Consider the following 25,377-nt stretch of genomic DNA (forward strand, 5'->3'; position numbering starts at 1 on the left):
AGAACTCAAATCATTTCTTTTTAAACTTTGTAAATCAGTAGTATGTATTAGATACTGCGATATTGGCTGTGTAATAATAAATACGAAATTTACATGAATTAAAATAAATTTAAGGGTATTTTACGATAAAAACAGGCCGGGCGCCGCCCGCTAGCGTAAAAAATTATATTACGTTCATTAAAAGCTTGAAGGTCGGGTTAGATGCCATCTTATATAAAATGTGTACAGTGAATCATTAGTAAAAGTTGTTTGTTAAAAACACAGTAGCTTATGAGAGTTGATCTTAATCCCTGAAAATATGCACCGTAAACAATTAATGTTGGAAAAAAAAGGCCTGACATTGGTAGGATTAAGACTTTTGGGACTAATATAAATAGAACAAAAAAGGAGATTGACTGCAACATGTAAAACATAGGAAGAATATATTATTAGATTACATTTGTAAACAATTAAAGAAAAGTAGAATACTTAAGAGTTCACATTAATATGTGATCGGGAGGCATTAGCGAAAATTACAACATGGTCCCCATTCGATTGACTATATAGTAATACAGTATCTTCGTTGTTTTGCTAATGCTGATAAGTTATTCTCCTTTAGAGTTTTCTACGTTCCGTGTCCTTAGAGTATTACGTGAACCCAAATAAAATTGACCTCCAGCAGTCTTATTATGATAGTTTAATAACATGGCAACAGACATAAATAGAAGAAGCATTTTCGCAAATCATTTCTACATGCACAAACAAATAACCGACGCAGTGTATTCCATATAAAACTATTCAGAACTATCCTTAAAGACTAGTAAGAAGCGAATTATATATAATGATAACGCAGAACCATAATTAAAGAAATAAATATCACAGCATCATAGCAAATGGCGTATTCTGCACATTTTATAGATAAAAGAAGGTGTCCTGCCCCATGGCCAGGAGACTAGGACATTAATGGTCAAGAGCACTGCACTGCTAGACAGAATATTGTCGTTTTACGTGTACCCGTAAATGATTGTCGCTCTTAGAAAACTATCGTGTTTTCAAAATATTTTGTTTAGTTCCGGCTTGTCGTTATTGATCATTTAATGTTCCGACATTTAAATCTTAGGTTTTGGTTTATAGCATCACAAAAGGCATAAACGGGTGTGTTTACTACTTTTGTAACGTAATTGCTACATGTAAACTTCGGGGCCCACACGTTGTATGCAGAAAATCGCAATAAAAAAAAAACATGGAAAGAATTCGACTCATTCTTTTTTCAGTAAAATGATATACATTTATTTACAGGTACTTTCCAAAATAACGCACAGTCTCTTGTTCAAAACTGTTCCCGTCCCCCCATGCTCTTAACAAGACTCTGCCTTGTCGAACATGTGGTACTCTGTCTGTGTCCGACCATGCGTGGGGCGCGACTTTTCTTGACGCTGTTGGCGCACGTGTGTAACATATATTTTTCTGCGATTCTCAGCCACGATTTATTTTTTTTATAATCGGTTCGTTTCTTTCCTCCTCGCTGTAACACTTTGCACACGGCTCGGACATTTGCGTAAAGCTGCTGTGGCTACAATGTGTGCGTCCGAGATCTATTCCGTTTTTCCCATTATCATACTGGCCATTCATTTGTGTCAAAAAATAATATTTTAATCAAATGATAGTTATTCCAACAAAAGACGAGATCATGACAAGCCCATTGCGTTTTTGTTATATGCCGATTTATCATTAATCGGTATTGTTTGGGTGATCGTTCATTTTTACTTTTTATAGCCATAGTTTTTGAACCGATGTAGTATCTACCTTCTTTTTGCGCATGGTTTAGAGAATGGGAACAATCCAGTCCCAGCGAACTTAGCGAGAGTCCAGTTTTAAATACCGTACAATTTTCTAAGTTCCACATAGTGCGCCAGTACTTCGAATAAAAGTTATTTCTCTATTGATCATTGGAAAATCTAGTGGAAACCGGATTATATAGAAATTTAATATAGAAACATTTTTTTTTATTATTACATTTTCACCGCAAGCAAGGCACATTGCCACTTTGCTGTGGGGGGCTACTATCAGGGGCATAAGCTACTGGGGTACTATGTAGGGAGTTGGGTAGCAAAATGTCGGTTCACGTTACACTTAAACTTCTGCATGTAGGTAGAGTTGGGGAAGCAGAGGCACGGAAGAGAATTCCAAAATCTAGCGGTTCTTGGGAAGAAACTACTGGAGTAGAAGGCTCTCTTACATCTAGGGATCTCTACTGTGTAGGGGTGGGGGTTAAACTGCTTGTCGGGTTTGTCGGGGGTATTTATGTCGAGGGGGCACAAGTGCTTGCTGTTCGTCAGAGTAGTCACAATTAAAGTACTTGTAGAACAGGCAGAGGGATTCAACATTTCGTCGGTGGAACAGAAACCTAGATGACAGTTCAGGAACTATCATGTTGGTGACTCTCTTTTGAACCTTGTCTAGGAGCGAGAGACTAGTAGCAGATGCACCAGTCCAAATATGACAACAATGTTCCATACATGGGCGAATGGTGGCCTTATAGTGGTACAGGATACTTTCGGGCGTTAGTAGCTTTCTAGCACGGTAGAGAGAGCCTACATTCTTTCTCAGATGTCCTGGCAATGCTCTCAAGGCAATTGTTCGAACGCATGTCTCCTGTGAACGGTAGGCCGAGGAGTTTAATTTCAGAGCTTTTTCACAAATAACATGTGAGGTGAGGTTATTAGGTATATTTTATAGAAAGACGAAGGTCTTCTACCAAGCGATTAGGAACTAGGAAGTTTATTATCACGTACACAGCGCTGTTGTATAGCATATTGTCAAGTCAAGTTTTAATACGTGACCTTGAAGAAAGTTCTATATTTGCATCGCTTAAAACTTTGTGATATCACAACATTAAGCTGGAAACATTATTGAGAATGAGCCAAGTTATGGATAACTACGTTTCTTAGCAAACAAACAAGCACAGAACAATGCGACAAATAAAGAAAAAAGAAAGCAAAAAGTAGCACTGAATTATTAATAAAATTCATTTTATTATTTATAATTTTTTTTCCAATTTTTGTTGCTTTGCTGTCCTTTGCTTTTTTTTTATATAAGTCTTTTTTGTATTTACTTTCTTTCAAAACGCAGTCTTTTCCGTTCGTCCTTTTTAACACTCTTGTCTCTCACTCTCTCTCTCCCCTTCTGTCTCTTTCAAAATTTATAAAATCGAGTCAGTGATTCTACTCTTCTTCCCTTCCGAACCGGAAGGGAGTATGTGGTCTCTTCTCGGCGTTCTTATCAGTGCTCCTTCCGTATCGGAAAAAAGTGCGGCCTCGTCCGTACCGGAAAAAGGAACCTCGCTTGTCACCGACTGTGGACGCGGCGGCCAACTGCTGCTGTTGCACTGTCGGGTCCTCGTATTCGTAAAGATCCGCAAGTCCGTCGTCTCGTTTTCCGAATCGAAAGATGGTGCGCTTCAGGCCCTCGTTCTCCGGATCGTCCTTGTTGCTACTGCTGCCGCGCCCGAAACGGAAGAGGTTGCCGCGTTTGCCGAACCGGAAGAGGTTGCCGCGTTTGCCGAACCGGAAGAGGTTGCCGCGTTTGCCGAACCGGAAAAGGCTGTTCCGTTTATCGACCTCATCGATGCCGAGCGCTGATTCGTCCACAATTGGTGATCTCGCTAGTTCACTGTCATCTCCATCTGGAAGTCCGATTAGGTTGCTCAAGCCGGAGGTTTCCGTCTCTAAAATGAGAAAAAAAATGCATGACAATTATAGTCAAATGTTACAGCTGAAACACACACACACACACACATACACACACACACATACGCACACACGCATACATATATATATATTTCTGTAGAAATATGTTTTTCAATTATATTTCAACCTTTCTTTATCGCAATCATTTCATTTATGAAGCTCAATGTAATTACAGAGCATATGAGATAAATGACAAAAGTATATATCAAATTTCTAGATGTCGACCATCTTACAATTTATTCCATTAAGTACGTTGACATGCACAAGTCATGGCAACACATACATCGGAGCGCAAAATCATTCATTTAATTATTATATCAATCAATGAATCTTGGTAAATCCTCAGAAGAAAGAGCACCTATACATACACCAAAAGAAAATAATATACACATGGGCATGATCACGAAATCAGAAAATTGGGAAATACATTGCTATTACCCTTTTCTTTCTTTTTTTTAATTACACCATTTAAATTTTTTAAAGAATTCATTGACTGATATAATAATTACATGAATGATTTTGCGTTGCGAAACAAGAATTAGCTGAATTAAATGGTAACATAGTCGACATGTTGAAATTTGGAATATAAACTTTTCTCATTAATATATATATATGTATATATTAAGAGGTATAGGTGGTAAAAAACAAAGCTAAAGACTGCTCAATGCATTAATAGAGACAAATATGTGTTTAATTATTACAACCTTAGGTGCATTAACTTAATTCATTACAAAATATTTCAATAGAGAGAATAAAAGTTATCTGTCCCTACCGTCGGATGATTAAAGTTAAAAAACAATAAAAAGAAAATATATGTTTTGTGTGATTTAGTATGGATATCAAAAACCAAGAGACTAGTAGTAAGAGAGAGAAAGGGGAGAAAGAAAAAGAGGGAAAAGAAAAGAGGGGATTTTTTTTAAATATAAAAATAAAAATAAAAAGATATATATATATATATATATATATATATATATATAAAAGTGAACGTGTCTGTCTGTCTGTGTACATTTCCCTACGCAATAACTCTGTCAATTTTTAGTCTATAGACTCGAAATTTGAAATACCGGGTACTGAGATTTGGGAAAATCGATGTGACGGGTGTCAGCCAGAAATTTGGCTGTTAAGGGGTCAAATTTCAACGATTTGACCCTTAAGAACTCTACCAAACTCCTCCGACAATTTTGGGTCTAGACACTTGACATTTTAGATATAGGTTCCTTGAACCTGGATCTAACTTAATAAAGTGATTTGAGCCCGAAACTATAAATTTTAAGGGGTCATAATAGGGGTCAAATTAAAAAAAAAATTACTCTTTTTTTTTTTTTTGCTCAGCATACACCTCCAAACACCCGGGCAACGCCGGCTGAAATGCTAGTATATATATATATATATATATATATATATATATATATATATATATATATATATATATATATAAATGTAAAGTTAAAAAGATAAGGCAAGGAGAGAGGGGAAAGAAGAAAATAAATGAAAGAAGGGAAATAGATGAGAGCTTGTCAAAGAATGTTGGTTGTGTTCTAAATGATGACATGCTTGTGTCTCAAAAGCGAAACGGAGTTTAAGAGTCAGCAATCATCCAAGACGACTGTGGTAAAGGTGGTTGACAGAAAGAGCTTAGGAGGGGCGTGCAATAAGTAATGCCCCCTGACCAACTTCCCATAGCACTAGAGCAACGAAACTTGACACAGTTATTAGTATTTCTCTACATAGGAATCACCAGAGTTATGAATTTCTCCACTCGTTTGATGCAGCTCTGGAGACCGTTTATGTAGAACACCCCAGGTTGGTCCTCAAATCACGACGAGACTTCAGAAATCAAGGCTACATCATCTGGGAAACGCTTTCCTTTCAAAAACAACTTCATGGCCGAGAAGAGGTGAAAGTCAGGGGGTGCAAGGTCAGAAGAGCAGGGAGGGTAGGGGAAGATTTCATAACCACACGCCCGTGCTTCTGATCTGGCGACATGCGAGTTGTGGACCGGAGCGTTGTCCTGCAGGAGGAGGATACCTTTGCTGATCTTGCCCCGCCCCTTCATTTTGATAGCTTACCTTTATTTCCTCAAAAGTGAAGCATAATAGGCTCCTGTAATTGTGGTACCGTTTGTCAGGAAATCTGTCATCACTACTCCGTCCTGGTCCCAGAAGACTGTGAGCATGACCTTGCCAGCGGAGTGCTGCACCCTTTCCTTCTTTGGAGGTGGTGAATCCAAGTGCTTCCACTGCATTGACTGGGATTTGGTCTCTGGATCATAGTGATGGACCTAGGTTTCATCTTGTGTAATCAGTCTTTTGAAAAACTTTCACTCATCTTCTTGGAACATCTCCAAATTTATCTTCGAGCACTCGACGCGTTCTCGCTTCTGGAATGGTGTGAGCAACCTGGGAATCTATCTGGCAGACACCTTATGCATATGCAAATGGTCATGAGTGATAGTTTCCATAGATGCTGTACTAATCTTGCCATCTTAGGCTATTTGGCGAATAGTAATGTGTTGATATTTCAAACTGGCAGCCTCAACTTGACGGATAAATTCCTTATCAATGGCAGAAGGGGGTTCACCAAGTCTTGGAGCTGTTTCCACAGACTTCCGACCATGTTTAAATTCACGATGCCAGCGTTTTACAAAGTCATATGATGGGGCATTATCTCCATAAGTTATTTTCATTTCATCAAAAGTCTCCTGTAGTGTGCGTCCTTTCAAATACAAAAACCGGATCACTGCTCGATATTCAACAGGCTCCATTTCACACCTGACTCAGTTCAAACACCTGTAAAACAGAAACCACAATTAGTTCAGAGCTGTACTTTGCCACATCACCCGTAGAGATATAAATCATTGCACAGGCAAAATTTCAGCTAGATCAGACAACTGGAAGTTGGTCAGCGACATTATTTATTGCACGCCCCTCGTAGATGTGGGTAGTTCATATGGGTAAACGGATGCGTTCAATATAACTAATATAAAATCTCTTTATATAGTTAGAGAGACAGAGAGAGACAGAGAGAGAGAGAGAGAGAGAGAGAGAGAGAGAAATAGAGCGATAGTCTAGTAACATCTCTACGATTAGATTTTGAAATATAGGCATTTGGACAACAAAAGGCACCCAGAGAAAACCGAGAACAATGGGTTAATTGGAATTAAAACGAGTTGATTATCGAAAATGACGGATGAAGAAATATTTGGTTGCATTGGACTTGAAAACGGCGATCCGATAGTCGATTGAAAATAATAACCATTTCTATCTAGTTCCGTAGATTGGATATTCCTGGGCAGAAACTTTTTTTTCATGAAAATTGTGTTTGTGTTTTATTATTAAACAGAGCGAAAAGGAAAGTTTTTTTAACGTGGTTGTAAATAGACGGATTCGAACTGCCATTGATTTGTAGGGATATCATAAATGCAACTCTTATTTAACTGATAACAAGATATGCCGACTTGATTAAAAGAATGAAAACGCGGTGTAAAATATTTGGTTTATGTAACAACAAAAATATTATTGATATTTTATTTCGAAACAAAATGTTGCTTATAAACGCCTCCGCCTATAAAAATAACGAGACAAGTCGTTAAACTAGTTATAACTGAACGATTTTGTTTAGTGTGTTTCTTTTAAGACATTTCATCTCGTAGCGGTTTCGGCTGTTTATTACGTTTAGAAACCAGTTTTAGTCGCCAGGAACCTAAGTTCTTGATCATCTGCGTGTACAGTCATTCAGCTGTTGATGTTTCGTTTGTATAAGAAATTTATTGATACAACCAGTGAGAAATAGTCCTGTTTAGTGTGTTTGCTTTTCGCAAATAAATTTTAAAAATAAATAAATAAAATAAGAGACATAGACAATTTTCTAGACAAATAGATACCGTTTCGCGTTATATTCGGCAAAACGACTCGCATTCGAAATAATGCTTTTCAATGAGGTGTCACATTCGTGTCCGCTCGCTTGGGTAGTCATCCGAAATTGGGAATATTTCTCTTTCTTTCGGAAGTTATCTTGTTCAACAAATTTCTTTTCTCTGAGGTCCTGGATATGACCTTAAACTATATCCGATGGTGAGGCCCCAGCTTGCGGGCTTTGGGGAGTGTGAAGCCACCCCTTAATTGCCATTGCTCTCACCGGAGTGGTAGTACCTGTTAAGGTCCCAACTATGGGTTAAATAGAAACCGACTTAAAAAAACAACAACAAATATACTCTATTAAAATATCGTTCTTTAAAATAACTAGATTCGGCATTAAATAACCTGAAAAGGGTTTATATGGCGTAAAACAAAACCAACCAACCAACCTTTTCCCTGAAGGTAAATTTCTGACCTCACATCCATCAAATCACGTCTCCATTCAAATAACGATTTTCGATTTTATACTGTCCATTTAACTTTCACAGCTAATTAACACGTTTTACTAATTTAATCATGGTATAACTATAAATTTGCTCTTGAACAGTTAGAAGAATATAAATACAATGTATCGTTTAGACAGATGTCTAAAATATGTTTTTTTATCGAGTCAGGATATATGAGATGTCACGTGACCGAATGATGTGCGAGTGACCTCTGTTTCTATTCTGCCCAAATGCATTAAAGAGTATTTACCAAATTTTCATTACTAATGATTACTATATTGACCAATTTCTACTGTACACTCTTTAACCCTTATCCTTGAGTGGCCTCTGGGCCTTGATAATGTGGTGATGCCTTTGTAAAAAAAAAAAAAAAAAAAAATTTCAAATTGTATTGCCATACTGACTGAACCTAGGCATTCGTGATATGAACACTGTATTTTTCTGTTGCAGATATTGACAGTCAATATAGGAATTTATAAAATGCGGCCCTTGCTATGGGCGTACGTTAGGAGCAGAGACGTGTCATTGAATTCCTCCGCACAGAAAAAGTGTAAACTGATCTATAATTAACCGGCGCTTGTAGAACGTTTACTCAGAAGATGCAATTAGTGCCAGCACAGGTAGGACACGAGTTCGTCGATTTCAATGCGGTAATAGAGACATGGGGGGCAAATCACGCCCCGGATATTTACGATAGATGTTTTAAAAACTTTCAAAGGCGCATTGAGAACGGTGATGACTATGTATACAATAAATTCTACAAAACAAAAGGTCACTCGTTTCAATAGTATAACTCACGTCTTCGTAGCTGTTTAACTTTTAGTTTTTAGTATATACAAATAACGGCCCTTACTTTTCGAACGACCCTCGTAAAATCTGTAAATGAAGAAATCAAAGGGTTTGTGCTTCAAAGAAATCCGCAGTGTAAGCTGTTTGCTGAGAGATAGAGAGATAGAGAGAGATGGTATTGTAAATAGCAGGTTAGAGTCAATGTATAGTGCATATTTAAGTTTAGAGATAATTCTCCCAGCTACTCCTTTCTTTGAACGATACTTAGAAGTTTATTGTCACTCGTCTAGTCCTTTTTGGGGAGAAAGGATTTTATTACCTGTGGCTTGGTACAAGATCAAATATACGAACAAAAAACGTATCAGCTTCAGAAACAAACATCCTAACGTCAAATGAATTCCTGGGTCCTATTTTAAAATATCAACATCCGAAAAATAAACTGATAACGTTGCTTATGCTGATAGCTGCCTGTTAAGTAAGGGCTAAAACAAACCCATTTATTTTTTATCAATTAAACGGATATAAAACATGCAAATAAGTGATCTATAGATCGTTGTTAATGTACTCTGTAAAGTAGTCTCGCTAACGGATACAACACATTGCATGTAATGACAGTCACAACAGAAAATGATACTTTCGACAGAACTTTTTTTTCTTTTTGTGAAAGAAAAAAGGTATTTATTTTGCCATTTTACATAACCAAAACATTGGGCTGTCTGTCAGTACACGATACGAGAAATCTCATGCCGTAATCTATATTCGCACAATGACCAGTTTTACAAAGTTTGTACTTTTGGAAAATGGAGTCTGAGAAAGAGCAGACTCACGCGTTTGCCGTCCGTCACTGACCAAATGCGAGCGGTGTTTTTTTTTTCTTTCCTCTTCTCCTTCTCTGCTTCTTTTTCCCCTGGCTCCACTGATGCTATTTTCTTGATATTCTCCCACAAACGTACATATATCTATATCTACATTTATCTATCTATCTATCTATCTATCTATCTATATATATATATATATATATATATATATATATATTACAAAGGCATCACCAATTATCAATGCCAAGAGGCCACTCGAGGATAAGTGTTAGAGAGTGTACAGTAGACAATTGGGCAATAAAGTAATCGTTAGTAATGGAAATTCGATAAATTTCTTAACTTGTATGGAACGGCTCATAAAAACTTGTTTCCGTTAGACTTGAAGACAAAAATATTGTAGTCAGCTGGAAAGCAGGAAAACGGAAAACAATTCCACAGGCGTGCAATTCTAAGAAGGAAGCTTTGTTCATGGAATCTACGTTTAGGTTTAGGCACAGATAAAGAGTGGGGAAAATTGTTGATAGTGTTTTCTGCTACACGGGTGGTTCTTGTGAATGCTTGACGAAGGGGGCATAGATTGGAGCTCAGTCAAAAACTTGCGATGAAAATAACGATAAACACATAAATATATGTGTATGTTGTTGTTGTTGTTGTTGTTGTTGTTGTTGTTGTTGTTGTTGTTGTTGTTGTTGAGCCAGTGACATCATGCTTACACCAAACTTTCAAATGCGGATGCTACTATGTTACATATATTGCATTTACCTGAACTCCACGGATTGACCATGTGACCATCTTGTCGCATTTTTATTTGTTGATGGAGAACTTATTGAAGATAGATGACAACCATTTTCACCTAACCGTAAGTATATGAAACTTATTGAAAAATAAATTTGCGAATAGTTAAAATGAACAAAGGTTTGAATACTTACGTAGTTTGTGTAGGTCGTCGCAATTAATCTGCACAATTAACACCGTAAAGACAGTCGCCAACAAACTCATCACTTTTATTTCCATAATTAATCTGGTAAAAAAAAAAATTGAAATTAATAGTCAAATTTAAAAAAGACAAAATACAAAATAATCTTAAATAATCCAATTGATCTTACAGTATGTGATTTCACAAACACACTCAACAAAATCAAAATGGGGTAAAAGATCAGAAACGTCGAATGTCGTTTAGGCGGTAGAGTTTCAATTCAAGCTTGAAGCCGTTGTTCGATTAACGTACGAAAGAGCTGTGATACAGTGAAAAAGTTTGTCGATGATTATATATATATATATATATATATATATAACTACTTCATTTACTCACATAAAATTAATATACGAAAGTATAGATTTATGCGTAAACTTTAAGTATTTATTTCAGAAGTGCTCAATACGTAGGTAGAGCTAGTTAGTAATTTATAAAAAATATATATGGCGATTAAGCTACACTAATCCTACAGTGGATGAAACGCCGAATATTCAGTGTAGCTTAATCGCCATATATATTTTATAAATTGCTATATATATATATATATATATATATATATATATATATATACATATACATACATATACATATATATATATATATATATATATATATATATATGGGGTGCATGTGTAGAAGATACAGGTATTAAAACAATATAAATGAGAATGTATATAACTTAAAACAAAGAGGGCATAACACTGAAGAGTTGTTTGCTTAAGGAATAACTAATCTAAAATATATCCCCCAATAAAATGATTAGTTGTTAGCATATGTTGTTAGATTACAACATATGAAGGAAATGCCCATCGCACTTAAAGAACTATAATAATCTCACAATTTTAACTTGCAGAACTCGTTAAAATTACACTAAGTAAGAAACGTATGTAATAAACAAATATGTTTTTTATAAAGCTGATATATTCTTTTGGATAGCAGGAAAATAGATTTGGGTACAGAAAATTTAATAACAAGCAGGAAATAGAAGTTTATTCATATTTCTATTAAAATAGAGTCAGTTTTATTTTAAATATACAACTAACCTTAACTGAGATACATTAATAAGTATTAATGGATACTCAAAAAGTAATATCGCGCTACATAGTTAAATCGAAATTATAAAACCAGATGCAAAATAAAAGCCTTACTTTATTGGTCCAGCCGGCACTTCTTTGTAAACAATGCTTTTCTTTGCCCTATTTCTTTCGAATATTCCCTTTTAACGTAATGTTTCGCTTAATTATTTTACGGTGAAAACCCCGCTCCCAATCAAAATTACTACGAGTTCTATACCTATACCACTACAAGAATGATTAGATAGTTATACAATGATATTCGAAACCGAGGCTACATGAAAGGGAAATAAATCTCCCTTTACTTGTCGAAGGTTGGAGGATATTCTTTATTAAAAATCCAAATTTCCTAGAATTGGCTGTTTTGGAAGAATTTGGTATTCAGAAATTGTATTTAGCCTTTTTCCACAGCGTAATGTAATGACTAACAAGGTAATGAAAAAGCAAAATATTATATAGAATAGTTATAAATAGTAAACGTTTCAGAATTTCAAAAAGAAGAAAAACGTTTTCTTTAGAAAAAGGGGAGATTACTCTAATTCAGTGTTCAGAAGGAATTGAGAAACGCCCATGATCTCATTAAATTATGACTAACCTATACATTCATTTTACAACTTAAACTTATCAGATAGACAATATGCTATCTTAAACTTAAGTGTAAAATGATATTTGAAAACTAGATTGGTTTCTATGTAAAATGTAATTGTGAGAGACGGGATAAAATCATATTTATACTGAGGCGTGAGTGACAGAGAAATACGCTATTTAAGACTTAACGATGCCCAAAAATAAACAAAATTATAATTTAAATTTAGATATGGCAGATCAAGTAAACAGTTATTAAAACTTTAACAAGAGTAATTGTAGTCACTTTGACTAAAAAGTCGCCGCTAATTTTCGTTCATAAAGAGCTGAATGTAGCCTGTTGTGACCGGACAGTTTGTTAACGGCTCGATATCTTAGCGATAACCATACACATATATACCCTATAGATGAATATTTATCCACAAGAACTTGTATTATCAAATAATGGTCTATGTAATCATTACATTGCCCACAGTTGTTTAAGCGAGACGCACGGAAAATCATTCTTTAAAATTAAAGAGTAACTTGAATGCCTACTAGACAGCATCTAAGGTATAAAGTACCGGGGTTTATCAGGTCAACTTATCACCTGTTTTATATTAAATAAGCAAAGTGTAAAATTCTTTTAAAAGAGCATAGATTTTGTTTCTTGACCAAACACTATACCCTAGTTTGATCCTCAGTCCAGTTCTATTTCAGAAGATATACGAAAAACTCAATCCGTATGGCTTAATATTAACAATGGGCTGTTTTTTTTAGTGCAATACTATACAAGACTGGATTAAATGATGAGTAATATTACTGACCTGGCAAGCAGGAGACAACCAAAGCAGCAAACCCGAAAAATGTAGGGAAAGCAACAAGAACAGCAAAACCAACAAATATAAGGGAGACAACCAAAGAAGCAAAAAAGAAGTTGCCTGCCGGCACTATATATAGAAATGTAAGAATATTTAGGCATATTTTATTCGTTTGAAAATATGGGTGCTTTTTTAACCTATTTCAACTATAGAATACTGTAAAGTTTTAATCATAGAAGAGTATTACGATCTGTAAAATCCTGTAAATTTTCATGTAGTTTCGCCCCATAGAACCAAATATATAAATATTTAAATTTGCTCACGACTATATATATATATATATATATATATATATATATATATATATATATATATATATATATACATATATATATATAAGAGATAGATAGATAGATAGATAGATAGATAGATAGTCCCATTTTTGGGGCAATTTTTTTATTCGAAATCTCAGTGACTATTGATCAAAATATTACAAATGACGTTTCGTTTGAAAGCAAATGAACCGAATTTCGTAGCGGACCATGTGACATTTGCCCTTAACGCCGCACATTATTGTTTCAAAAAGAAGCGGATAAATTTTCTATATTAATTCAACGTAAAACGAGCACACACTTTATGACCGCTTTTTTTAGGTGCCTTCATTTATCCTTTTAGAGGGTTGCGTTTATTGTGACCAAGACAAAACCCACCTTAAAAATTGTTTTCTATAAGTTTTCGAGTGTGTTGAAGAAGAGTATCGCATTGAAAATTTCCACAAATAAGTATTTTTTCGGGTATTAAGCAAAAATCTGCGCGCTTGAGCGTACAAAAATGGGCATTACTTATAACATACAGAATTATATTGATACATACCCAGAAAATTACTTGTGAAAATTTAAATCTGACATTCGTTTTTAGCACACCCCAAAGTTTTTTTTAAGATAGATTGTATATATATATATATATATATATATATATATATATATATATATATATATATATATATATATATATATATATATATATACAGGAGCGTCCAAAACTAAAGGACAACATTTCAAAACATATTTGTTAGAAAAAAGAACTGTGAAAAGCTGAAATTTCGACACCTCGTACTCGTTATCATCCATAATATCAGACTGAAATTTGAACTATTTGCAAAGAATAGAAAAAGAATTTTAACAGTTATTGGTTTATTTTCAAAATAGGAACGTTCAAAAGTAAGGGACAAAATGAGAAAAAGAATTTTTGAAAAAATTGAGAAAAAGAATGTAAACAGTAGGCTATATTCATTTTTTTTTAATTTCCTCTAAAGAATAAGTCTTACTTAGTCATTTGTAAACGTTGCATCAGCCGGCACAACGTTTCATAAGCCGGCCCATGGCGAAACGCCAAAAACTTGATTACTTTGTAAGACAAGCTTTTGTGAAGCTACACAAGGAAAATCACATTCAGAGAAAGTTAAATTTTCCAAGAGTGTTGTAGGCAGGGTTGTTATATCCTACAATGATACTGGCAAAATCGTGCCTTTAAAACCGGCAGACCTCGAAAAAACTTCGACAAGAAAAGATCGAATAATGCATTAAAGGACCGTTTTAAATCTTGCACACAAATTAAAAGGGTTATTAATAGTACATCATGTGTTAATGTGTCACGACAGTTTGTTTCTAGACGACTGCAAGAAATAGGGATGTTTAATTGAACCCCAGGGAAGGAATCACTTGTTAGTTTGAAGAATAAGAAGTAGAGATTAGAGTTAGCAATGTGATTTGGACATGTGAAAATTGGGCAGAAGTATTTTTCGGTGATAAAAGCAAGTTTAATTTATTTGGAAACGATGAGAAAAACGATGTATAGACGTATTGGTGAAAGATTAAGTGCAAAGTGTACTAATAAAACTGTCAAGTTTGGGGCGGAAGCGTTGTGGTATTTGGAATGCTTTCTAGCCAAGGTAAAACGCCTCTAGTCCGGTTACAAACTCATGTAAACGCGTTGATCTATAAAAACATTCTTCAAGATCATGTGCCAATCATACAGAATTCAGGTTCCGATAGGGCTACCTTTATGCAAGATAATGCTCCATGTCACAAGGCAATGGTGGTATAGAGTTACCTTAGCGAGCAAGATTTCGTAATGATGGATTAGCCACCGCAAAATCCTGACTCAAACGCAGTGGATGGTTGGTTGGTTGTTTTTGTTTTACGGCATATCAACCCTTTTCAGGTTATTTAATGCCGAATATAGTGATTTTGAAGAAAAAATTTTAATAGAATATATTTGTTTTTTGCAAGTCAGTTTCTATTTAACCCATAGTTGGGACCCTAACAGGTACTACCTCTCCGGGTCGGAGTAGTCCTGGGAGCAATGGCAATTAAAGGGTGGCTCCACACTCTCCAGAGCCCGCAAGCTAAGGCCTCACCATCGGATATAGTTAAAGGTCATATCCAGGACCCCCATTGAAGGGCTTTTACCCTCTGTAGGGGGGCAGTCGGCGTATTCTAATGCCCCACCAACAGGGCCTCAAACGCAGTGGAAAATCTTTGGAAGACTTAGGAGTGAAAGTTAGTGAAATCCCGCTAAGACGGAGGATTTGTGTGTGAAGCTTCAAGAAGAATGGTCTAAAATTAGTATCGAGGATTGTCAAGAACTGATTCGTTCTTGTAGTCGAAGATATGCAACTGTCATTGAAAGCAAGGGGTCATTTACTAAATATTGATTGTACATGTATTTTTATTGTTTTTTTGGCTGTTTACATTGTTTTTCGCAATATTGTCCCTTACTTTTGGACGTCCTATTTTTAAAATATTTAAATAATTATTATAATTCTTTTTCTTTGTTTTGCGAATAATTCAAATTTTATTGTTATTGTGGATGATAACGACTACCGCTCTCCACCGTTTTTATTTCTAAAAAAAAATTAGTTTCTAAAATAATATCCCTTAGTTTTGGACGCTACTTTGTATATATATATATATATATATATATATATATATATATATATATATATATATATATATCCTTCAGAATAAAATTATCTAACAATGAACTGGTACGGAAGCCTAAGTAAAGAAAAATTACCGGACCCATTATTATATTAACAAAGAAAATCCAGGAAAATGCCTACTACTACCTAATTGTGATGTGGATTACTCAAAACACAGTTTGGCTCATATTACCACACTGCTATCAAAGACATTTACTTTGGATTTTGCCATACAATTTGGATGTGATTTTTTTATATCCTTTTCATTTATTTCTCTTACTCTCTGACATGTAAATACTTAAACAACTTTTAATTGTAATTTTCCATGTGTCAGTGACTTTAGCAAATAAGGTGTAAACCATTATAACTATTTGCTAATATTTTCTCCTCTGAAAAGATGCTAGACATCGAAATCCTATAGAATAAGGCGTTATGATATTTCAAATGTATTCTTTGTCTTACATAGAATAATAAACATATTTTAATTTGAAATTTAAACATTTCACGTCATAAATTTTTAAATTCATTGCATGACTAAAATTTTATATATCTACATACATATATATATATATATATGTGTGTGTGTGTTTTGAGAAAAATAGAAAAACCGAATGCAATTATTAAAATAATCAACGTTTCGTCCTTATTTCAGAGCACATCTTCAGGATATTGAAGTAAAAATGCAAGAAAAGAAAAAGTCATAGATCATACGAAAAAGAGAATAGTTTTTGAATCCTACCCATGCCGGGAAGGACACATGTGTGCGTATGGCATGGGTAGGATTCAAAAACTATTCTCTTTTTCGTATGATCTATGACTTTTTCTTTTCTTGCATTTTTGCTTCAATATCCTGAAGATGTCATTTGAAATAAAGACGAAACGTTGATTATTTTAATAATTTCATTCGTTTTTTCTATTTTTCTCAAAACACAACGTAAACCTCCGCTGGTATTTTTATTTTTATTTTTTATGCATATATATATATATATATATATATATATATATATATATATATATATATATATTCATACTTCCACTACACCGATGAAGAGTAAAGGATTGGTCGGAAATTATGTACCTGTAAAAAAGGTTTTTTAAATTATTTTCATAATATTCTTTTGTATTCCTGCACGTCACGAATTGAAAACGAATAAAGTAATGTTATAAGCTTTTATACTTTTCGTATTCTGTTTTATACATTTCCATTCATATATATATATATATATATATATATATATATATATATATATATATATATGATGCTAATGATGGAAATAGTATTCCGACAAAATAGAGAAAATAAAAAGGAACAAACCGTATTATGTGTTCATCAACGTTTCGTCTTTATTTCGAGATTTCCTCTGGATGAATGAGATTTAGAAACAAAAAATACCAGTACAAAATATTTGAAAATGTTTCACGTGCACAGTGTGACGCAGTTCTATTTCAGAGAAACGGAGAAAAAAAACGTTGGAAATTCAAAAAGAAGGGGGAAGGCTGGCGCTGTTAAAGAGAAGAAGTTTTAGTGACTTCATATAGTCGTTAATGTAATTTTAAAACTATGAACGCAAGTTAATATTCTTATTGGGAAAAAGATATATCTGTTGAAATTCAAATATAAGTTTGTAACAGAAATAAAATAAGTGTTTTTTCATGTAATTTATTGATTGAGATTATGTGTTAATTATTACAGGGGGTGTTTGAATGGTGTGAGAAAGGTAACTTCTAATATTTCTAATAAACCACGCCGGAGACTTCCTGAATCTGCGCTTATCGCAATTTCAAGCAGTATTAAACAACGTGGAGGTTTCTATAACATAGCGCCATTAATAAGTAAACTTTTATTAAAAGAACATTATTTAACTGTAGACACAGGTTAACTTTTCAAATATTTTGTACTGGTATTTTTTGTTTCTAAATCTCATTCAGAGGAAGTCTCGAAATAAAGACGAAGCGTCGATGAACACATAATACGGTTTGTTCCTTTTTATTTTCTCTGTCTCTCTCTCTCTCTCTCTCTCTCTCTCTCTATATATATATATATATATATATATATATATAATTATACATATATATATACATGCACACATATATGCACATATATATGTTTATATATATATATTTGTGTGTGTGTATTGCCCTGTTTATACAGACTTATGGCTGATTCAGAAGGGCATGAGATTCTGCCGAAAATATGTCTATTTATAATGATATTTCTAATGTCAAGAATTTAGCAAAATTTACTATAAAAATTTAACCAATCACAATTGACATCCGACACGAAGCGAATGTGCTCATTAGCTTGCGATGAAGAAGAAAAAATATTGTAAGGACAAGTGTCATTTAATAAATCATATAATTCCAATTTTGTGGAACACGTATAAAACCTTTGTTATTTACGATATTATTTGTGATATACAAGAGATAATCATATAGAGATAAAGCTCAAAATCAAAATAGACGAATGATAAAATGATCCAGATATCCAAAAGCAAAGATGTATAATCTTTCCATTTTTTTATACTTAACAATTGCTAGACCTGACAATGTTCTCAAGCAATCATATGGTTGTGGAAAAATCAACTGACAGTTTCTAAATGTCAGATATAAAATGTAAGATTAGAAGGAAATACCATAACCGTTATTTCGTATGCAAAATGTCACCAACAGAAAAGTGAATAGAAATATAAAAAAGTTTGACTGTCGATTATGGGAGACGATGGGATAATTATTGAGATCTATGGGGATTCGGTACAGTCAGGTCTCTGCAATATTACCTGGCGTCGCACCAAGAGCTATTTCCCACTTTTAGTAAATGAAAGAATGGTATTGGAATCGGTGAAACTCTCTACTAAGAGCACCCGCCATATTCAATGCGCAGGAGTTAAAATTCTATCTTATAAAAGACATATTGACATTGATAATGGGGTTTACAATCACTAAAATAACATTTTAGTTGAGTCTCAATAAAAGGATGTTTATAAAGGATAAGGGATAACTCAAATGTAGAAATTGACAAATAAACAAGAAATAATCAGTTAAATTTGTATCTGCAAGTTATTCTATAAAGTTTTTAATCATATATATATATATATATATATATATATATATATGTATGTATGTATATAATTGATTAACAATTATATATATATATATATATATATATTATATTATATAAAGTTTTTGATAACGTCTGTAATGTAATATAAAGTGCAGTCAAAAAGAAAGTACCAACTTGTAATTTTTTCAAAAACTACAAATGTAAGCAAAATTTAATATAACTGTTTAAACAAACTATACCTCATTTGAATCGCTTTTTATTCTTCTATAAATTTACCCGTTCATATTTGGCTTTTAGTTGAAATATTCTAGTGTTCACGTCAATTAAAAAAATATAATTTCAAAATGAGGAGGCAAAACGAACGTCAGCAGCAACACATCTGCTTAAAACCAGCTTAAATTATCGCCTTTAAATAAGTTTAAAATATCCACCAATAGGCAACAAAGCATCTCTAATTGTAATTGTCGTTGTTCCAGGTTATAAAACGTAACATTTAGTCCATATGCCACGATTTTCTCTTAGTGATTGTCAGTAGCTCATTAGTCTCCACCTTTCTGGTCTATCCAATCGGGAAATCAACCGCAGATGTAAATATGATGAGAAAACGGTAGGAGAGACTGTGCAAAAAACACCAAAACACCGGCAGTGTTCGCGATGTCCCTAAATCTGGTCTTACTAGAGTTATTTCTAACAAAGAGGACAATGCTATCAAGGTCCGCAGCCTAAGAAACAGATTTGAAACGGCTCCTCAAATCCAACAACAGTGCAATCTTGTTAAAAAGTGCCCTCTTTATACTGGCAAGAACAGATTAAAGGAATTTAATTTGCGAGCCTGTGTTGCAAGACGCAAGCCAATGATTTCTGTAAAAAACAGAAAGTGCCGTATGGACTTCGTCAGATGCAATAAAGATCATAACTCTTCATATTGGGCAAAAGTCCTTTTTAGCGACGAAAGCAAGTTCAATAAGTTAGACAGTGATGGTAGGCAGTAAGATAAAGAATTAATCCTAGATGCACAGTTTCAACGTTGCAAGGTGGTGGAGGTTCAGTTGTGGTGTGGGGAATTATTAATACCAATGGCGCAGGGCATATAATTTGCTTGCAAGGTCGAATTAATATGACTAAATACATCAATATGTTGATTGAGCATTTTCTACACTACATTAGTCGGAATTTGGATGATAATCCCATTTCCATGCAGGATAATGCCCACATTCACAGACCTGGCAATGCCAAGAGGTTCCTGGAAGAGCATGATATTCCGTGTTTGGATTGGCCTGCATAATCTCTAGAACCTCAATACTATCGACAACGTATGAACTTACATCAAGCAACAACTACGCAATGGTAAAATTCCAAATTTAGAAGAAATTTGGACAAAAAGTAAAGAAAAGTGGAATGCCCTTTCCCCGGAGTATTGCTGCAGTCTAATTCACAGAATTTCCAAATGATTGCAGGCTGTCAAATTGAAGAAATGATATGCTACTAATAGTTAATTTTGCTTCTGTTGTATTTGTGCTGCATTAACGTTCTAAAGTTACATTTAAATAACAATTTTTCATTTTGCGGGCTTTCTGTTTGCCTCCTCAATTTGTAAGTTATATTTTTAAATTGACGTTAACACTAGAATATTTCAATTAAAACTAAAATATGAACAAGTAAAATTATAGAAGAATAAAAGGCGAATAAACTGAGGTATAGTTTGTTTAAACAGTTACATTAAATTTAACTTATATTTGAAGCTTTTGACAAAAATTACAAGTGCGGATTTCTTTTTGCCGCCTGTGTATATAAGTATATTTCTCTTTATATATGCATATGTATATATTGCCTAAAGAATTTACAAATTTTATATATATCTATGTATGTATGTATATATATATATATATGTGTGTTGATATGGAGCAATAGTCACACCAATAAAACCGGCGTGAACACACGCATATTCCAGATGGATTTTGATCTACATTCTTGTGACCCATGAACATTATCTGAATTGTAATCATCAGCGAAAACAAAAAAAAAAGGTTTACATTCCATATCAGGGGTTAGAATTTCCCAACTAAAAATTAAAGAAAAACAATTTAATAATAATAATAATAATAATAATAATAATAATAATAATAATAATAATTATAATAATAATTATAATAATAATAATAATAATAATAATAATAATAAGGGATGTCGGTTGATGTCTATATAAAACAGATAACATAAACTAGATATTGAAGAGGAAGGAGGAGAGAGAAATTTCTTCCCTGTCGCCTCCACACACAAAGTCATCCCTACAGTAAAACGACTCTCTATTTTTCGATGGGCAAATCTTACTTGTAAATAAACTTCTATGTTAACAGATTGCTCTCTGTGTGGATTTTAAGAATAATGACAAAAGTATTGTCAGGTGTATATATTATTTAGCAAACATTTGAAAAGGCAAGCTTGAAAATGATTTATACACATTGAATACTTCTCGTTGTTTGTTTGTTTGTTTACGAACAGGCGATTTGAGCATTATAAAAGTGGTAGCGGGTGTCTATTTAAATAGACATTCCGACGAGTTATTTACGGGCGTCGATTCCATGGTCGAGTGGGAGAACTGCCGACTGTCCACACGACGGTTCTAGGTTCAATCCCTGACTTGGGAGAGATGCTTGTCAAGCGACACTGATGAGTTGTGATACAACGAAAGAGGACTGTATGTCGATGACTACAAATATATATATATATATATATATACATGTTTGATATCCTATCAGTCTAAACGTAACAGAGACAAAATATCATGAAATAGAACCAAAACGAATTTAATTACGAGAGGAGTGTAATAAGTAATGCCCCTGACCCACTTCCAATCATCTGATCTAGTAAAATTTTGCATGTGCAATGATTAATCTCTACGGGTTATGTGGCAAATTACAGCTCTGAACTATTTGTGGTTTCTGTTTTACATGTATTTGAACTGAGTCAGGTGTGAAATGGCGACTGTTGAATGTCGAGCAGTGATCCGGTTTTTGTATTTGAAAGGACACACACCACAGACGACTTTTGATGAAATGAAAGAAACTTATGGCGATAATGCCCCATCATATGACTTTGTAAAACGCTAACATCGTGAATTCAATTATGGCCGGAAGTCTGTGGTAACAGCTCCCAGCTTCTGCCGTTAAGTTGAGGCTGCCATTTAGGAAGATCGGCGCATTACTATTCGCCAAATAGCCCAAGATGTCAAGATTAGTATAGCGTCTGTGGAAACTACCATTCCTGACCATTTGCATATGCATAAGTTGTCTGCCAGATAGATTCCCAGGTAGCTCCTACCATTACAGAAGCGAGAACGCGTCGAGTGCTCGAGGATGAATTTGCAGATGTGCCAAGAAGATGAGTGAAAGTTTTTCAAAAGACTGGTTACACAGGATGAAACGATGGTCCATCACTATGATCCAGAGACCAAAGCCCAGTCAATGCAGTGGAAGCACGTGAACTCACCACCTCCAAAGAAGGCAAGGGTGCAGCCCTCCGCTGGCAAGGTCATGCTCACAGTCTTCTGGGACCAGGACGGAGTAATGATGACAGATTTAAACAAAATAATTATTGCTGATTTGTTTGTTTATACACACAAACAACACTTTATATAAGTTCATATATATATATATATATATATATCATATGTGTAGATATTAATAATTGCATGTGTATATGTCTATATTACTTTACGTTAAGAGTCCATTGCAAAACTAATTAATCGTTTAATGAAAAATCTTGAACTGACAAGACATAAGCATGTTAATAACTTTATATAGAGTTGTTATAAACTTTACCATTCAGTGAAAAAATACCTCACGCATATTATTAACTGATTTATTTACACACACAGACACACACACAGATACACACACACACGCACATATATATATATATATACATATATATATATGTGCGAGCATTAAAAGTTATATAGTTAAGCTTAAACATAGAAAAGTAAAGGATTAGTTTTTAAAACTGAAAAAGAAATGACACGATATTTTAGAAAACAATATAATCAATTTATAAATTAAAATATTGCAGAATTAAGAATTGATTATAGCGTTATACATTGAATTCTTAATGTTGCAATATTTTAAGTTATAAATTTATTACATTTTTACTAGAATAACTTGTCCTTTTCTTTTCTAGTGTTTACAACTAGTCCTTTACCTTTCCATGTTTAAGCTTAACCACATTACTTTTCATGTTAGCATTTTTCTATTGTACCTATTTACAATGCCTCCCCACGGGACAGAGTTAGACACCAGGGTATTTTTTTAACGTAATACATGTCTTTTCCAGGCTTACACTAAGTTCAATGGTTCTTGGTTTAATCTTAGTCTTATGTTTTTTGCCCCCATCAGCATAACATACACATGTGTAATAACAATGTACAGCACTCGTCTGCTTTCAATAAAATTCCCTCAATCATCTCCCTTTAATGTTTTTATTCTCCCTGTTTCACTTGTTACTTCTTTTTTCACGAGAGTGTGGAATTGGTAGCAAGAGCAGTCGCTTAAGTGACGTGGTTGCTATGGAAACCAGTCATAAACTAGGTCGCTCACCTCCTTACGTTATTTTTTGTGGTTAGAACATCAGAAAATTAATCATAATGTTTTTTTCACAATATAGCTGAGAAGGAAATACTTGTTTGAAATTTGTCTGGAAAATGAGTGAGCGGCGAAGCTTTATAGCAGTTCTAAATGACTAAACTTGCCATTTAACCATATATTAAAAACCGACCTTGTTTGAATTATATATATATATATATATATATATATGTGTGTGTGTGTGTGTGTGCGTGTGTGTGCGTGTGTACATTTATATAGATATATGCATTTAAATATATAACGTGTGTGTGTAGATTTGCATCAATTAAGGTATGTATATATATATATATTATATATATATATATATATCAATATACGTGTACGTAACAAATCATTACAAAACTAATGAATCGATGAATGTGATTTTTAACAGAGAATAGGTAAGGCTTACGAGTTTGTAATATGATTTATATTCAATTGAATTTAATTTTCTGATTAGGAGTAGAAGCCGTAGGTGAAGATTGATGTACTCATTCTTTTTTATATGCAAAGCCAATTACCCAGATTTTGTGAAATATATATTAAGCATGAAGATTTTAAGTAGAGATTTGAATTGGGTTCAGTTCCCTAAACCTTGTATCACTCGCATTATATAATCGATATTTCTGACAAAGAGCGAGATAATGATAGATTATGGGATTACATTTATTATTTATTTTAACGGAATTCAAAGTGACGTAATGTTAGTACAACCGTTCATTTGAAAATTCAATCACGTCAGATTTGTATGATACATATTGCCTGGATTTCAATTCTTTTGAAAAAGTAACTCTTAAAAGGATGTTCAAGAATTAACCGCATTCAATTAATTTTCACCTAAGTAAGAAGTAGCATTCTAGATGTAAGTTTTTTGTATTTTTATGTGTTTATTTTAATATTTGTAAGGAGACGAAAAAAGTTATGGAATCTGCTCCGTCGTGAGAACCAATTTTAGGTGTATTAGTTCTAGTACTATGCATATCGTACAAAAAGTTTGTATATTTTATTTAATAGCAAAAATAAATAAATAACTAAACAAAGGTAAAAAAGGTTTACCGCGTATTATCGGGTGAGCAAACGTTGATTGTTTTGTTTTACGGTATATCAACCATTTTTATATTATTTAATGCTTAAAAGCCCTGATTTTGGTAAAATAAAAATAAAAACTTTAAGCTCTAAGTTCCTTGTAACTCTAAAACATTTATTCATGGAGTTTAGTTTGTTTGGTTTAACGACTTATCAACACTTTTTTTCTGCTTTTAATCGGCGAAGTCAGTAAAATAGAATTAAAAAATATATGCTTCAAATTTATGGTGCTTTGTTAAGCTGTTTTGCAGACGAACCTTTTTTTTTTACAAAACATGACCGATTCATGCAAAGAAAAATGGTTGTTTGTTTTTCTTTTACGGCATATCAACCCTTTTCAAGTTATTTAATGCCAAATCCAATGATTTTGCAGAATTCTTTTTTTACTAGAATATGTTTTTTTTTCCGAGTGCGTATCCGTTGATATCTTATATGCTTTTATATAGAGTGATGTAGTTTTTGGTTGATTAACTGTGTCTAACTGTGTCGGATATAAGCT

At 33.7% G+C, this 25,377-nt stretch overlaps 1 protein-coding gene across 1 annotated transcript in view; it reads right to left on the minus strand.

The window, feature by feature from the left end:
- Positions 1 to 2,990: 2,990 nt before the first annotated feature.
- LOC145258206 (uncharacterized) overlaps positions 2,991 to 25,377 on the minus strand; it is a 151,890-nt gene continuing 129,503 nt past the window's right edge. Inside the window, exons 3-4 of the mRNA XM_080116140.1 lie at positions 10,628 to 10,719; positions 2,991 to 3,706 (exon numbers count right to left, since the gene is read on the minus strand). Coding sequence (XP_079972266.1) covers positions 3,204 to 3,706; positions 10,628 to 10,712 — 588 coding nt within the window. The 5' untranslated portion in view covers positions 10,713 to 10,719 and the 3' untranslated portion in view covers positions 2,991 to 3,203. The remainder of the gene's footprint in view (positions 3,707 to 10,627; positions 10,720 to 25,377) is intronic.

The sequence above is a fragment of the Euprymna scolopes genome, chromosome 33 (assembly GCF_053919585.1).
Source record: "Euprymna scolopes isolate OS-2025 chromosome 33, ASM5391958v1, whole genome shotgun sequence".
Lineage (NCBI taxonomy): Eukaryota > Metazoa > Mollusca > Cephalopoda > Sepiida > Sepiolidae > Euprymna > Euprymna scolopes.